The sequence below is a fragment of the Nerophis ophidion genome, linkage group LG02 (genome assembly GCF_033978795.1).
Source record: "Nerophis ophidion isolate RoL-2023_Sa linkage group LG02, RoL_Noph_v1.0, whole genome shotgun sequence".
In the NCBI taxonomy this organism is placed as follows: Eukaryota; Metazoa; Chordata; class Actinopteri; order Syngnathiformes; family Syngnathidae; genus Nerophis; species Nerophis ophidion.
In genome coordinates, this window is record NC_084612.1 from 49,013,696 (window position 1) to 49,032,053 (window position 18,358).

General features: G+C 42.0%; 1 protein-coding gene across 5 annotated transcripts in view; it reads right to left on the minus strand.

Annotated features, from left to right (window-relative positions):
• Positions 1 to 4,281: 4,281 nt before the first annotated feature.
• The window catches only part of phc2b (polyhomeotic homolog 2b (Drosophila)), a 104,078-nt gene continuing 90,001 nt past the window's right edge, over positions 4,282 to 18,358 (minus strand). For 4 of the 5 annotated variants that reach the window (XM_061885681.1, XM_061885687.1, XM_061885667.1 and 1 more), the window contains exons 12-15: positions 18,064 to 18,169; positions 16,488 to 16,602; positions 16,104 to 16,416; positions 4,282 to 5,063 (exon numbers count right to left, since the gene is read on the minus strand). In XM_061885681.1, coding sequence (XP_061741665.1) covers positions 4,909 to 5,063; positions 16,104 to 16,416; positions 16,488 to 16,602; positions 18,064 to 18,169 — 689 coding nt within the window. In that variant the 3' untranslated portion in view covers positions 4,282 to 4,908. The remainder of the gene's footprint in view (positions 5,064 to 16,103; positions 16,417 to 16,487; positions 16,603 to 18,063; positions 18,170 to 18,358) is intronic. The other variant, XM_061885673.1, reaches the window with a different exon arrangement.

Sequence of the window (18,358 nt, forward strand, 5' to 3'; positions counted from 1 at the left end):
CCTATAGGAACGGGGTTTGTATATATATCAAACACCTTTTCAGAGCACAGTCTATCAGAGCACAGTCTGCACACCAAAACAGATTTAGTTTACTCTAAGTGACACGTTTTTGTTGCCAGTATAAACGCTCTGAAGTGATCAAATCAGATCCAGACCACATCAGGAATTGGTCCTGAATCTGATCCTTTTAAAGGTGACTTCGATCTATACTCAAAAGCGAAACTGAAGGCGATTGTGTCCTCATCCTTGGTTGATCTACGTAATTAGTGTGCGCCGAAATCACGTAGTCACCAGCAGAAGTGGATATTTCATCACATCCGTTTTATTTTTTTAAGATGACCGTATTTTCGCTGCATAAGTTGTCTATAGTGCACAAATAATTGTTTATATGGAACATATTTTGACTGCAATGCAAATAAAGATTGTTCAAGCACCGGAATTGACGCTGTGGCGTATTGGCTTACGTGCAAGTTAAAAAATAACTCCTCTCGATGTGGAGGAGCAGCGGCTTTACTTTGAGTTCCTCCCGGATGGCAGAACTTCTCACCCTATCTCTAAGGGAGAGCCCCGCCACACGGCGGAGGAAACTCATTTGGGCCGCTTGTACCCGTGATCTTATCCTTTCGGTCATGACCCAAAACTCATGACCATAGGTGAGGATGGGAAGGTAGATCGACCGGTAAATTGAGAGCTTTGCCTTCCGACTCAGCTCCTTCTTCACCACAACGGATCGGTACAACGTCCGCATTACTGAAGACGCCGCACCGATCCGCCTGCCGATCTCACGATCCACTCTTCCCTCACTCGTGAACAAGATTCCTAGGTACTTGAACTCCTCCACTTGGGGCAGGGTCTCCTCCCCAACCCGGAGATGGCACTCCACCCTTTTCCGGGCGAGAACCATGGACTCGGACTTGGAGGTGCTGATTCTCATTCCGGTCGCTTCACACTCGGCTGCAAACACATCCACTGATCTATTTCTTAACAGAAATAGAATATTCTTATATGCTATAAGTGACCAAACGTCTGAGATCAAAACTGGGAATATAATCCCAGAGAAGGGGAAAAAACAGTCAGCTATTTTGAAGTTGAAGAAACAATATGATTAGGTTATATATACATGCATATATCCTACATAAACAATGTATGAATACATTAAATATCTATCTTACGGACCTATAGACCAGAAGTTCTCAAATGGGGGTACTTGGAGGTATCCCAAGGGGTACATGATATATTTTTTAAATATTCTAAAAATAGCAAAAATTCAAAATCTTTTACAAATATATTTATTGAAAAATACTTCAACAAAATAAATGATAAATGGGTTGTACTTGTGTAGCGCTTTTCTGCCTTCAAGGTACTCAAAGCGCTTTGACACTACTTCCACATTTACCCATTCACACACACATTCACACACTGATGGAGGGAGCTGCCATGCAAGGCGCTAACCACCACCCCCAGGAGCAAGGGTGAAGTGTCTTGCTCAGGACACAACGAACGTGACGAGGTTGGTACTAGGTGGGATTTGAACCAGGGACCCTCGGGTTGCGCACGGCAACTCTGCCACTGCGCCACGCCGTCCCATATTCAGGTGTCATATTTTTTCCACATAACTATGTATTTTTGTGTCAGCTAAGTATTCTACTTTCGGACTCCTGCACACAAAAGGGTATACATGGATCATCTAGAAAAACACCCACTGTAAATTACAGGTGTTCAGCCAAAAAAGCATTACATTTATTGCATACATTGGGTCGACTGATTTACAAATGTCTATAAAATTTAAGCAACATTGGTTAAAAAACAGGGCAAACATTTAACAAAGCTTTTTTCGGTGGGTTGGGAGGGACAGATAGACCACAAGACTCTGACCATTTGGTTGTACAAATTTGAAAATATCTTTATAAAAAAATCTAAAAAAACAGCCATCTTACTATATATTATATGAATTATATATGAGTTATATTATATGAATGTAAATTCATAAACTGTGAAAAGAAATGCAACAATGCAATATTCAGTGTTGACAGCTAGATTTTTTTGTGGACATGTTCCATAAATATTGATCTTAAAGATTTCTTTTTTGTGAAGAAATGTTTAGAATGAAGTTGATGAATCCAGATGGATCTCTATTACAATCCCCAAAGAGGGCACTTTAAGTTGATGATTACTTCTATGTGTAGAAATCTTTATTTATAATTGAATCACTTGTTTATTTTTCAACAAGTTTTTACTTATTTTTACATCTTTTTTTTTTCCAAATAGTTCAAGAAAGACCACTACAAATGTGCAATATTTTGCACTGTTGTACAATTTAATAAATCAGAAACTGATGACATAGTGCTGTATTTTACTTATTTATCTCTTTTTTCAACTAAAAAATTCTTAGCTCTGACTAGGGGGTACTTGAATTAAAAAAATGTTCACAGGGGGTACATTACTGAAAAAAGGTTGAGAACCACTGGTCTAGACTTTATCTCTGTTGCTGCAGCAGCAGAGAGTTTATTCTCTCTTGACACTTTGTATTGATATTTTCTATTACATTCTTCCTTTAAATGATCATGTTTACAGTGATTGTTTTATATGTATGTTTCATGTATGTTGCTTTTGATAAAAGTGTCTGCCTAATACTTAAACATATATAAACACCTGAAAGTCTTTATTTCAGCTAAAACCACTAATCTGTTTCACTGGATTCAGAATAAAACCAAATTCTGTTTTACCCAACAAAGTTAGTATTTGACTATTGTTACTTGAATACTTATCTGTGGTTACAATAAAATGAGAATGCATCATAATCAGTGGCGGCTGGTGAATTTTGTTTTAGGTGGGCCTGAAAGTTTGTAAACCAAATACCTGTAGGGGGGTCATCCTCCCCCAGAAGATTTCTTTGTGATTTTCACATACAAGTATTGTAGTTCTTTGCTCCTGCTTAACTCTGTGGTAATATTCTTTTCACAAAATACAACCAATAGTATGTTAATGTAAATTCTTACTTGTGAAAAGTAATCCTCCAATTCCTATTTTCAACAGTCCGCTCAATTGAGCAGGAAAACGCTGAATGCCAGCCCAGCATCTTTGTTTTCTACCTGTCAAATGTTAGTTTAGGCTGCTTGCCGGCTCTTCATCACCACTTCAAGATGGTGGCCAAATTGCTTGCGTCACAGCACCCAATTCTGCGTCTACTTATAATATGTCTATGGTTATAACATCATTGCAAACACGGCAATCTGTTGTGTCCACTGCAGTTCGCTACCTTATTCATACTTATTGTCAAGTGATTTTTTTAAGCAGGGTTGCATGAGGTACCTACACATAACGTTACGTTAATGAATGTATCACACACAGTGAAATAACGTTAGACGGCGGTCAGCTGCACCGCGTATTTTAGCCACCCACAAAAAGACAAGCATAGTCAAATAAAGGTCAGTTAAAATGTATACTATATTAAGAATATGTGTACATATTCCATAGAGCCCTGACATCTAACAAGTACAGCACTGTTCATTGTTATGTTCATGTATTTGTTGTTTTTCATGTGTACGCACACATAAACACATACAGTATGAGATGAGATCAATGAGATAAGGTGACAACATGACATAAACTGCTGATGAACTAGTTACAATGCAATATTCCATGGAAATCCAATGTTAACACTTCTGTGCAAATGAGTACAGTTGCACTTGTTTTTTCAAATGTGTTTATACTGTAAAGGAATGAGTTAAATGTTTAGAATAACTGGTTAATAGTGCTATTATGAAGTGCAATGTCAGCACTTTTTTTTAATAATAAATACATACAGCGTTTTAAAAGCATACACAATCTGTGTACATATATTAGTCTGTGGTTAAACAGACTTGAAATGACTCGAAACCCAAAATGCAGGACTTGGGACTTGACTTGAGACTTTCCAGTATTGACTTTGGACTTGACTCGGAATTGCCTGTCTTGACTCGGGACTTGACTCGAGACTTGAGGGCAAAGACTTGAGACTTACTTGTGACTTGCAAAACAATGACTTGGTCCCACCTCTGGTTAATAGACTGATGAAAAAATGAAAAATAATCTGCCCTTACCTGCTTGGCAGTGGAGTGGCGTCCAGCGGATGTGAGAAAAGTGAAAGAGCTGCAGAGTACAAACAGGAAATTACGTTCAAACAGTTTCTAGCTGCAAAATAAAGTGTGCTGACAACAAGCAGATGTATTGGCAGCTTGAAAAGCCGCTGAACACACGCATGTCTGTCAAAAAACACAAACGACAAAAAACACAAACAACTCCAAGTCAAGGTGTTTTTTTTATACATTTGCATATTACAAAATAGTAAACATCCTTTCTGTAATAAAATAACAAGGATAAGTTAAGCGCAAGGTTCCAGTTTTGCTGCTATTTACACACCTGGCAACTTGACACATCTGGCAACACCAAGACCGGAAGTGCCAAGAGCAGGAGAAAAAAGATCCAGGACTAAAGTTTGTCAATAAACAGTCTTACCATGTTTGCTGCCCACATCTACATCTGACTAAAGTACAAAAAAAAAAAAAAAACATTATAAGAAATACTTTATTTCATGGGAGTGCTGCTCTAAGAAGCCCTTGCAAGGTGTTATTCTTTGTCCCTCTTCTGGAAACCACTTTTACTGGAACTTTCTCCACTTGAAGACACTTGTCATCTCCAGGTGTGAAAGAACATGAAACAACAGTTTGATGTCAAAGATGGACCATCAACAAGTCTGCCTTCAAAAGTCATTGAGCAGTTAATACCACACCCACACCCACCCACGCCCACGCCCACGCCCACGCCCACACACACACACACACACACACACACACACACACACACACACACACACACACACACACACACACACACACACACACACACACACACACACACACAGATTTGCTAGGAGTCCTTGAGCAAATTGATGCTGGCAAAGATCTTGAGTGCAGGTCCAAGTTTGATGTTCATGGTACTCATCAGGTGGTCTTCCTTCAGCAGCAGCAGAGCTTGGCCGTCGATCTCCTGCGAGCGAAACTCCTCTGCGTTCTCCTGACAACCTGCCAGCACGTGAACACTTTGTTGGAACACACACTCACAAAAACACACTAATACACACGAGCAGGGAGTATTAAAAAAAACCTCTCACTCACCACTTTGGATCTTTTCTACTCCGTTTGCAGCTTTTTTCCCCAATATTTTTTACATTAATATAGAAAATAAATCATTTTATCGCATCTGTAACATATTGATACAAACCTGTGTGTGTATGTGTGTGTGTCAGGTATTTTTCAAATGTATCCAAGGACAAAAATACAGTCTTCTCTACATTATTTGGGTCAATGCTTTGTGTATGAAATACATTTTTTTTAACATAAAAATATGTTAATATGTATGGTATATTAGTTTTTTTTTAATTATTTAAGTAGTTTTTTTTTGTTGCTAGTTCTTTGCACTATATAAAGCGTTTGAATACGTACAGAAAATGCCAATCAAAAATTAACATTATTAGTTTACTGTTTTATATATGTATATATATATATATATATATATATATATATATATATATATATATATATATATATATATATATATATATCTACCCACACACACACCTTTTAGACCGGTAGATCTGCCGTTTCTTTTCGGCTCTGTCCTCCTCTCCTTTGTGGAGAGGGGGAGCACAGATTTGGTGACCCCAGATTTGGTGACCACAGATGATGCACTAGCTGTCCAAAGTGGGGACCCAGGGTGGACCACTCATCTGTGCATCAGTTGGGGACGTCTCTGAGCTGCTGACCTGTCTCCACTCAAGATGATCTCCTGCTGGCCCCAATATGGACTGGACTCTCACACTATTATGCTCCATCAATGAACTGCAAACTACACATCCAGAGGGTGTTTTCATCGTGGCAGGGGATTTTTCTCAAGCTAACATGAAAACAGGTTTCCCTTATTTCCATCAATATGTGAATTTTGCAACCAGGGGTGGAAGCAAGCTGGACTTGGTTTATAGTAATATTAAACAGGAGTATAAAGCTGCACCACACCCCCACCTCGGCTCCTCAGATCATTTATCTGTGATGCTAATTCCTGCGTACAAGCCCCTGCTGATCAGGAAGCAAGCTACAGTGAAGCAGGCGAGGACCTGGCCAGAGGGAGCAATGGAAGCATTACAAGACTGCTTCGGAACCACAGACTGGGAAATGTTCAAGAAAGCCGCCACCGATAATCATAACACATGTGTGAAGTCGTATGCAGAGTCTGTGTCTGCATACATTCAGAAGTGCATGGAGGATGTTAGTGTGATCAAGAACATCCCCACACGGGCCAACGAGAAACCTTGGATTAACACTGAAGTACGTGCAATGCTGAAGGCTCGGAACAAAGCTTTCAAGTCTGGCGACATGGTGGCATTAAAATCAGCCAAAGCTAGCCTGAACCGTGCCATTAAGGTTGCAAAGCGTGCTCACAGTCAGAAAGTGCAGGACTTCTTCGAGAACCCCAGGAACACTGGACGAATGTGGCAGGGCATGCAGGTCATCACGGAATATAAAGCTGCCCCCCGTCCCTGTGACAACAGTATTAGCCTCCTAAATGACCTAAACAACTACTTTGCGAGGTTTGAGGCACTTAACACCACTCCGGCAAGAAAATCCATCCCTAGCCCTAATGAGCAGCCACTCAACCTGGACACAGCGGATGTCCTGAAAACCCTGAGGAGAGTGAACCCCCGGAAAGCACCGGGACCTGATGACATTCCGGGCAAAGTGCTTAAGGGATGTGCAGACCAGCTGGCTGGGGTTCTCACAGACAACTTCAACATCTCGCTGACCCAGGCTGTGGTACCATCATGTTTTAAGACGGCCACAATCATTCCAGTGCCTAAAAAAAACACAATCTCTTCCCTCAATGATTATCGCCCCGTGGCACTCACCCCCATCATAATGAAGTGCTTCGAGAGGCTGGTAAAGGAATACATTGTCTCCAGACTTCCCCCAACATTTGACCCATACCAGTTCGCTTATCGCCCAAACCGTTCCACAGAGGACGCCATCTCCTCTGCACTCCACCTGAGCTTAGAACATCTGGAAGGAAAGGACACACACGTGCGGATGTTGTTTCTCGACTTCAGCTCAGCATTCAACACCATCATCCCGCAACATTTGGTGAGCAAACTGGCCTCCCTTGGATTCAGTACCCCCCTATGCAACTGGCTGCTTGAATTCCTCACAGACAGAACCCAGTCTGTGACAGTGGGCAACAATACCTCCAGTGCCATCTCCCTGAGCACCGGCTCCCCCCAGGGCTGCGTCCTGAGTCTGCTGCTGTTCACATTGATGAAGGATGACTGCTGCGGGAAGGCCAACAACTGACCACATTGTGAAGTATGCAGACAGTAGTGGGTATCATCCGTGACAACAACGACATGGACTACAGGGAGGAGGTGAAACATCTGGTTGACTGGTGCAGAACCAACAACTTGGTTCTGAACGTCGACAAGACCAAGTAACTCATCGTTGACTTCAGGAAGCACCAGTCCAGCGACGCTTCACTCTTCATCAACGGCACAGCGGTGGAGATGGTAAGCAGCACCAAGTTCCTGGGGGTGCAGATCACTGAAAATATAACCTGGTCCCTACACACCGGAGCTTTTGTAAAAAGAGCTCAGCAGCGCACGCGCTTTTTGCGTCGGATGAAAAGAGCACAGCTCCCTCCCCCCATTCTCACCACATTCTACAGAGGCACTATAGAGAGCCTGCTGATCAACAGCATCTCTGTCTGGACTGAAGCCTGCAATGCCTCAGACTGGAAGTCTCTGCAGAGAGTAGTGAGGATAGCGGAAAAGATTATCAGGACTCCTCTTCCTCCTACCCAGGAGATCGCAAAAAGCCGCTGCCTGAAAATCTGCAAAGACACCTCCCACGCCCACCAAGGACTGTTTTCACTGCTGGACTCTAGGAAGAGGTTCCGCAGCCTCCTAAGCAGAACCTTCAGGTTCTGTAACAGCTTCTTCCCTCAGGCCGTAAGACTCTTGAACGCATCATAATGAAATTATCCCCTCAACTCCCCCCAATAATGGATTAACTCGCTGGAATAAAAAGACAACATAACATACATCCATAAACCTGGAAGCATATGCAAAAGTGCAATACATTTATCTGTACAGTAATCTATTTATTTATATCTGTACCTTATTGCTTTTTTAATCCTGCACTACCAAGAGCTAATGCAACGAAATTTCGTTCTTACTTGTACTGTAAAGTTCAAATTTGAATGACACGGTGGGAGAGGGGTTAGTGCGTCTGCCTCACAATAAGAAGGTCCTGCAGTCCTGGGTTCAAATCCAGGCTCGGGATCTTTCTGTGCGGAGTTTGCATGTCCTCCCCGTGAATGCGTGGGTTCCCTCCGGGTACTCCGGCTTCCTCCCACTTCCAAAGACATGCACCTGGGGATAGGTTGATTGGCAACACCAAATTGGCCCTAGTGTGTGAATGTGAGTGTGAATGTTGTCTGTCTATCTGTGTTGGCCCTGCGATGAGGTGGCGACTTGTCCAGGGTGTACCCCGCCTTCCGCCCGATTGTAGCTGAGATAGGCGCCAGCACCCCCCCGCGACCCCGAAAGGGAATAAGCGGTAGTAAATGGATGGATGGATGGATGGATAAAAAGGAAGTCTAAGTCTAATTCTAAGATCCACTATGGACTGGACTCTCACACTTATGTCAGATCCACTATGGACTGGGATCTCAACACTATTATGTTAGATCTACTATGGACTTGACTCTCACACTATTATGCTAGATCCACTCGAAGTCCATTGCACCGGTCGCCTCCAAGGTTTCTCATTGTCATCCCATTGGGTTGAGTTTTTCCTTGCCCTGATGTGGGATGTGAGCCGAGGATGTTGTTGTGGCTTGTGCAGCCCTTTGAGAGAGTTGCTATTTAGGGCTGTATTAGTAAACTTTGATTCATTGATTGATATACAGTCGTGGTCAAAAGTTTACATACACTTGTGAAGAACAATGTCATGGCTGTCTTGACTTTCCAATCACTTCTAAAACTCTTATTTTTTTGTGATAGAGTGATTGGAGCACATACTTGTTGGTCACAAAAACACCTTTGTGAAGTTTGCTTCTTTTTTGAATTTATTATGGGTCTACTGAGGTTGTAAGCAAATCTGCTGGGTTTAAAGTATACTGTACATACAGCCAGTGACGTGCTGTCAGGGGTAGGTGGCGAGGTGAGGCATTGCCTCACCTTGCCACCGGTGGGGGTACAAGGCTTAATCATGAGATGTTCACAAACAAATAAATAAAATGAAATAAGTTTTAATATTTCTCTTTTGGTCTATGCTTTCTATGTGATGTTTGTGTGGTTCCTGTATCTTTTGATCATTTGCATGGTCAAAATCGCGAAAATTCCGTGTTTCCTGATGAAAACAAAACGGCAGACGAAAAGTGAGGCAGACACAGGTGGTGCCTCCTGAGGCAGACACAGGTGGTGCCTCCTGAGGCGGACACTGGTAGTGCCTCATGAGACGGACACAGGTGGTGCCTCATGAGACGGACACAGGTGGTGCCTCCTCAAGAAGACACAGGTAGTGCATCCTGAGGCAGACACAGGTAGTGCCTCCTGAGGCGGACGTAGTTGGTGCTTCATGAGGCAGACGCTGGTGGTGCTTCATGAGGCAGACGCTGGTGGTGCTTCATGAGGCAGACGCAGTTGGTGCCTCCTGAGACAGACGCGGTTGGTGCTTCCTGAGGCAGACGCAGGTGGTGCCTCCTGAGGCGGACTCAGGTGGTGGCTCCATGGCTACACAAAAAGGGTATATCGCGTGTGTGTGCTTGTTGCCACGGGGAAAAGGCCGGCCATGAGGCAGTAAGCACCTCTGCCTCACAGTAGGGGGGATGTATTGTCAACTTGCACTTTAAATGTTCATGAGCCCTTAAGAAGTAGAAGAGGAAGAGAACAAGAGACAACAACTGCTAGGCGTCTTGCAAACTGTGACGCTGTTTTGCCCTAAAAATGGAGGATTTGATTAGTAAAATAAGGAAGTTTTCAAGACTGGACTTTCAATGAAAGTAAGGAGTCAATAATACTGGGAGAGCAACACCACAGCTGTCAGATTTGATTGAAAGGTGTGTGGTCCAAGGACAGAAAACAAGTTGTTCATTTCACAATGATTTTTACTGGAACATAATGACTTTGTGGATGTGCTACAAAAAACTTATTTATTGATCTCCCTGCCTTTTTTTTCCTCAAAGTGTGACCATGTTTGGATCCAAATGGTATATCCTGTATTGTCCAGGGTGTACACTGCCTTCCGCCCATAGCAACTAGGATAGGCTCCTGCAACCCCGGGAGGGACAAGCGGTATAAAATGGATGGATAGGATGGATCTGAAAAAGCTGCCACAAAGCTTTAAAAAACATGAACGCTCATCTGCTCACATTCCAGGTCAGATTTCTTTCCAAACGTATATCAGGTATTGATCTGGTTCTAAAGAAGACTAAATATCAGCATCCACAATGCCAATGTAAAGTATTGATCTGGTTCTACAAACCCCGTTTCCATATGAGTTGGGAAATTGTGTTAGATGTAAATATAAATGGAAAACAATAATTTGCAACCCATATTCAGTTGAATATGCTACAAAGACAACATATTTGATGTTCAAACTGATAAATATTTTTATTTAGCAAATAATCATTAACTTTAGAATTTGATGCCAGCAACATGTGACAAAGAAGTTGGGAAAGGTGGCAATAAACTGATAAAGTTGAGGAATGCTCATCAAACAGTTATTTGGAACATCCCACAGGTGTGCAGGCTAATTGGGAACAGGCGGGTGCCATGATTGGGTATAAAAAAAGCTTCCCAAAAAAATGCTCAGTCTTTCACAAGAAAGGATGGGGCGAGGTACACCCCTTTGTCCACAACTGCGTGAGCAAATAGTCAAACAGTTTAAGAACATCGTTTCTGAAAGTGCAATTAAAAGAAATTTAGGGATTTCAACATCTACGGTCCATATTATCATCAAAAGGTTCAGAGAATGTGGAGAAATTGCTCCAAGTAAGCTGCATGGCCGGAAATCAACATTGAAGTACCGTGACCTTCGATCCCTCAAATTGCACTGTATCAAAAACAGACATCAATCTCTAAAGGATATCACCACATGGGCTCAGGAACACTTCAGAAAACCACTGTCACTAAATACAGTTAGTTGCTACATCTGTAAGTGCAAGTTAAAGCTCTACTATGCAAAGCAAAACCCATTTATCAACAACACCAAGGAACGCCGCTGGCTTTGCTGGGCCCGAGCTCATCTAAGATGGACTGATGCAAAGTGGAAAAGTGTTCTGTGGTCTGATGAGTCCACATTTCAAATTGTTTTTGGAAATATTCGACATCGTCTCACCCGGACCAAAGGGGAAGTGAACCATCCAGACTGTTATTGACGCAAAGTTCAAAAGCCAGCATCTGTGATGGTATGGGGGTGCATTAGTGCCCAAAGCATGGGTAACTTACACATCTGTGAAGGCACCATAAATGTCGAAAGGTACATACAGGTATGCTGCCATCTAAGCGCCGTCTTTTTCATGGACGCACCTGCTTATTTCAGCAAGACAATGCCAAGCCACATTCAGCACGTGTTACAACAGCATGGCTTCGTAAAAAAAAGAGTGCGGGTACATTCTTGACCCGCGTGCAGTCCAGACCTGTCTCCCATCGAAAATGTGTGGTGCATTATGAAGCGTAAAATACGACAGCGGAGACCCCAGACTGTTGAACGACTGAAGCTCTACACAAAAAAAGAATGGGAAAAAATTCCACTTTCAAAGCTTTAACAATTAGTTTCCTCAGTTCCCAAACGTTTGAGTGTTGTTAAAAGAAAAGGTGATGTAACACAGTGGTGAACATGCCGTTTCCCAACTACTTTGGCACGTGTTGCAGCCATTAAATTAAGTTAATTATTATTTGCAAAAAAAAAAAAGTTTATGAATTTGAACATCAAATATCTTGTCTTTGTAGTGCGTTCAATAGAATACGGGTTGAAAAGGATTTGCAAATCCTTGTATTCCGTTTATATTTACATCTAGCACAATTTCCCAACTTATATGGAAACAGGGTTTGTAAATGAGACTAAATATCAGCGTTACAATGCCAATGTAAAGTATTGATCAGGTTCTAAAGCATACTAAATGTCAGCATCCACATTACCAAAGTAAATTATTTATCTGGTTCTAAAGGAGACAAAATATCAGCATTACAATGCCAATGTAAAGTATTGATGTGGTTCTAAATTAGACTAAATATCAGCATGTTAATGCCAATGTAAAGTATTGTCTATTGCAGGGGTGCCCAGACTTTTTCTGCAGGTGAGCTACTTTTCAATTGACCATGTCGAGGAGATCTACCTCATTCATATTTATAATTTATATTTATTTATTTATGAAAGATAATTTTTTGTTAAAAAGTTAATGGTGTTTAATGATAATACAAGTATGTTTAATACATAAAGATTCCTTTATTTCATGAAGACAAGAATATAAGTTGGTGTATTACCTGATTCTGATGACTTGCATTGATTGGAATCAGACAGTGGTGCTGATAACATCCGCATTTTCAAATGGAGGAGAAAAAAAGTCCTCCTTTCTGTCCAATACCACATGAAAGTGGTTGGATTTGGCATCTCATTTGTCCAACTTGCATACTCGTTTTTAAACACTTTGTTATGATAGTAGCATAAATGGGTGTGTGGCACTTTAATGTGTGACAGCAGGTGAATGACGTCAGTGAGTGTGTGGGCGAGAGAGGAGAGGGAGCAGTTGCTGAGGGCGGGGGAGTGGCTACTGTTTTTGTGTGGGATTTTCTACTGTGTACAAGACGTAAATAAAAAGCCACGATTTGCAACTAATCGCTGGACTCGTCATTTTGCCCTGGAGTCCGGAATTGTGAAGACCCACTGGCGGTAAAGTGAAGGGTGTTGCCCTGAGAATCCATCGGCCCTGGAGAAGTGTCTCCCCTGCGCTCCTTGACTACGGTCTAGGCGCCGGAAGCAGGAAAGGTGCAACAACTTTATGAAAAATACATTGGCATCAAACTCCGTAACTTGCTAGCTTGTGCACGCTAGCTTTCTGAGACTCTTATTTTGTTAGCACAGGCAGGATGAGGCAGGTCTTTTGTGGTGAAGACAGGAACTGTGCAGTCGGTCTTTAGAGTTTTGACAGCAGGTATGGCCCAAGAGTCTGTTGAAATAAAAAGTGTTTCTCTCCGTCCTGTCAGTGATTTTTTTCTTAATAATGAGCTCGCAACAGCCAGCGTCATCTCACAAGATCCTCGGGTGCCGAGAATGTCAAACTACTGACGAAAGTGAAGTCTTGGTGAAGATTGATGATTGCTCATTTTTATGTCTATTTTTTCAATGCCTGGCTTGTGATCGATTGACACACCCTCCGAGATCGACCGGTAGCTCGCGATCGACATAATGGGCACCCCTGGTCTAGTGCATTTACAAGTAAAGGTAAGATATATTCTGCGATGAGGGGGCGACTTGTCCAGGGTGTACACCGCCTTCCGTCCCAAAGCAGCTGGGATATGCTCCAGCGACCACGCTGCGCCCCCGAACAGGACAAGCGGTCGAAATTAGATGGATCGATGGTAAGATATACTGTCTAGTGCATTTACAAGTAAAGGTAAGATATAATCAATCCTTCCATTCATCCATTTTCTACCGCTTATTCCCTTTGGGGTCACTGGTGCTTATCTCAGCTGCAATTGGGCGGAAGGTGGAGTACACCCTGGACAAGTCGCCCCCTCATCGCAGGGCCAACACATATAGACAGACAACATTCACACTCACATTCACACACTAGGGCCAATTTAGTGTTGCCAATCAACCTATCCCCAGGTGCATGTCTTTGGAGGTGGGAAGAAGCCAGAGTACCTGGAGGGAAGCCACGCAGTCACGGGGAGAACATGCAAAATCCACACAGAAAGATCCCGAGCCCGGGATTGAACCCAGGACCACCAGGACCTTCGTATTGTGAGGCAGACGCACTAACCCCTCTTTCACCGTGAAGCCCGATAAGATAATACTGTCTAGTGCAATAACAAGTGAAGGTAAGATATACTGTCTAGTGCAATTACAAGGAAAGGTAAGATATACTGTCTAGTGCATGGATGCAGGACGCCAGCATGCGAAATCCGGCCGCAGGAAGTCATGGACAAAGATAAGGAAGACCTTCTGGAGGAAAGTTCTGTGGTCAGGTGAAACAAAAATTGAGCTGTTTAGCTACAATACCCAGCAATATGTTTGGAGGAAAAAAGGTGAGACCTTTAATCCAAGGAACACCATCCTACCGTCAAGCATGTTGGTGGTTGTATTAAGCTCTGGGCCTGTTTTGCTGCCAATGGAACTGGTGCTTTTGTTAGAATAATCATGTATAAGTTATCACACAACTCTTATGCTTAAAGGCCTTTGCTATAGTCATTATCAATTGTGCTGAAGTTGTACTTTTCTATCCGTAAAATGGGACAACTTGCAATCTTGGATTGTGAGTCGTCTCGTATCAGTGATTGTGTCCAGGCCCCGCCTGCCGACTGCTAGGGCGAACACCAAGTGCCTTGGCGCAGACAAAGCAGAGACAGACGGGGCAATTTCCCGAGTGTCAGCACATTTCCATTTCGGAATAGTCATATATTGTGTCTAACTGTGGCTGCTGAAACTACCCCCCCTTCCTTCAGAAGCAGCCTCAGTGATGTAACCAGGGACCTCCCTAATACATAGTGGAGCACGTGGGCTGTGCCTTAGGGCGTAGGTAGGCCTAGTGGTTAGAGTGTCCACCCTGAGATCGGTAGGTTGTGAGTTCAAACCCTGGCCGAGTCATACCAAAGACTATAAAAATGGGACTCATTACCTCCTTGCTTGGCACTCAGCATCAAGGATTGGAATTGGGGGTTTAATCACCAAAAATGATTCCCGGGCACAGCACCGCTGCTGTTCACTGCTACCCTCACCTCCTAGGAGGTGAAAAATGGGGATGGGTCAAATGCAAAGGACAAATTTCACCACACCTAGTGTGTGTGTGATAATCATTGGTACTGTAACGGAGTGTACATCCCAATACGTCTCTCCTCATTGAGCAAAATTGAACTCTATCTCTGCATGATTCCTTGCTTCTTGTCTGTTTAATAGATGTCATCAGTGTTTGAACCTGACAGCTTTACAGAGAGTAAATGGGACCATGAAAAAGGAGGATTACCTTGGGCGCGGCATCGCTGCTGCCCACTGCTCCCCTCACCTCCCAGGGGGTGATCAAGGGTAATGGGTCAAATGCAGATAATAATGATGCCACATCTAGTATGTGTGGGACAATTATTGGTACTTTAACTTTAACTTTAAATTCTTCAGGACAAGCTAAAATCATCAGCCCGGAGGTTGGGTCTTGGGCGCAGTTGAGGTGTTCCAAGAGGACAACGACCCCAAACACACCTCCAAAGTGGCAAAGGAATGGCTAAATCAAGCTAGAATGAAGGTTTTGGAATGGCCTTCCCAAAGTCCTGACTTAAACATGTGGACAATGCTGAAGAAACAAGTCCATGTCAGAATACCAACACATTTAGCTTAACTGCACCAATTTTGTGGTCGAAAATTCAAGCAGAAGCTTGTGGATGGCTACCAAAAGCACCTTATTGCAGTGAAACTTGCCAAGGGACATGTAAGCAAATATCAACATTGCTGTATGTATACTTTTGACCCATTTTCAGTAGAACCATAATAAATTCATAAAATAAGCAAACTTCATAAATGTTTTTTGTGACCAACAAGTATGTGCTCCAATCACACTATCACAAAAAACTAAGAGTTGTAAAAATGATTGGAAACTCAAGACAGCCATGACATTATATTATTTACAAGTGTATGTAAACTTTTGACCACGACCGTATTTATTTATAAAATATGTATATATAAAATATAATCTTTATACAAATATTGCAGTTATTGTGATGATTCCTGAGTTGATTTCTTGCACAGAGTTGAGTGAAGAAGAAAGAAGTTTGTAGAAGGATGATAGAAGATGTTACGAGATCTAACCTGGCAGTGAACAGATGAACTGGTACACTTCCTCCACGTTCCACCTGGCGGGGTCGTTGGCGACCACAGGCTGACACGACGTGTTGTCCTGCTCTGACGAGGCCCGGGCGGGCCGCCGCTGGACAGGGACCGGCGCTGGGTCTAGTGGGGCCGGTGGGGCCGGGGGTCCTGAGCTGGCCGCCGACAGCGGCGAGGGCGGTCCCTCGAAGCTGGACATGTCCGAGCAGGGGCTGGACTCCTCCTGACTGGGCTGCGAGGGCTGTGGCGAGGACACGGAGCCGCCCGTAGTCTGCAGAGGTGACGGGGACATCTTCTGAGGAGGTGAAGATGGACGCCAATGAGGGACAGGAAGTCAGTCGAGATGTATGGAGAATGTTTGCGTACCCGCTTCTTGGCCTCCGTGCTGGACCGAGTCTGACTTCTTCTACGCCAGCGACTTGTTGCCTTGGTCTTCTCTGGACGGAACAACCCGATACGCTTGGTGCAGCCCACGTTGTACCTGCACACATGTCACATGACTTACTCTTATTCACCATACCAGCACACATGTCACATGACCTAATCTTACACATGTGGCGTCTGAGCATCCAGGGTGTAGTACTTTCTGCCACCAGCTGGGGGTGCAAGTACTTGACATCCAGTTGGATTTCTACAGGCTGAAGTAGTAATCATAATAACAGCGATAGAGCAACCAATAATCAATAATTGTTTGATTCCTGCCCATATAATAATCATAACAGTAATAAAGCAACTAATAATAATTGTTTGATTCTCACTCAATAATAATCATAATAATAATCATAATAACAGTAATAAAATGACTAATAATCAATAATTGTTTGACACCTGCCCATATAATAATCACAATAACAGTAAAAAAGCAATGATTAATCAATAATTGTCTGATTATTACAACAGTAATAAAGCAACTAATAATCAATATTAGTTTGATTCCCACACAGATAATAATCACAGAAACAGTAATAAAACAACTAATAATCAATAATTGTTTGACACCTGCCTATATGATATTCATAATAACAATAATAAAGCACTGATTAATCAATAATTGTTTGATTCCCACACATATAATAATCATATAACAGTAGTAAAGCAAGTAATAATTGTTTCATACCTGCCCATATTATAATCATAACAACAGTAATAAAGCAACTAATAATCAATAATTGTAAGATAACCTCCCGTAAAAAAGTCATAATAACAGTAATAAAGTAATCAATCAATAGTTGTTTGATTCTCGTCGATATAATAATCATAATAACAGTAATAAAGCAACTAAAAATCAATAATTGACACCTGCCCATATACTAATCATAATAACAGTAATAAAGCAATGATTAATCAATAATGGTTTGATTCCCACACATATAATAATCATAACAGTAATGAAACAACTAAAAATCAACAATACTTTGATTCCCTCACGTAATAATCATAATAACATTAATAAAGCAATGAATAATCAATAATAATCATCTATCAGTAATAAAGTAATGATTAATCAATAACAATCATCTATCAGTAATAAAGTAATGATTAATCAATAATCATCTATCGGAGAGAAATAGATTGATGAGACAGAGACAGTGTTCTCCTATGATCTGTCAGAGAACTTGCCTCTTGGCACAGACCTTGGCGCAGAAAAAAAGCCATGATTAATCAATAATAATCATAATAAAAGTAATACAGTAATGATTAATCGTCTATCAGAGAACTTGCCTTTTGGCACAGACCATGGAGCAGGCAGAATAAAGCAACGATTAATCAATAATAATCATAATAACAGTAATACAGTAGTGATTAATCAATAATCAATTATCAGATAACTTGCCTCTTGGCACAGATCATGGAATAGAATTAAGTCATGATTAATCAATAATAATCATAATATCATTAATACAGTAATGATTCATCAATAATCATCGATCCGAGAACTTGCCTCTTGGCACAGACCATGGAACAGAACCTCTTGGAGCCCTTGAAGGTGTAGGCGAAGTCCACCCAGCCACAATATTCACATGTCAGCTTGGGTTCTTGCTCCTGTTCTGTGGATTAGAACAGTTTGGTGCTGAGATGCACAGAGTGAACCTTTTGAATCCACAGACACAAAGTCACAATAAAATAATGGAAGATGGCAAAGTGATTGAATTAATTTTCATGTATTGTTGAATTGATGACCAACATTTTGATGACATCTTCAGAACTGGTCATCACATTTTGATATTGTTCATGCC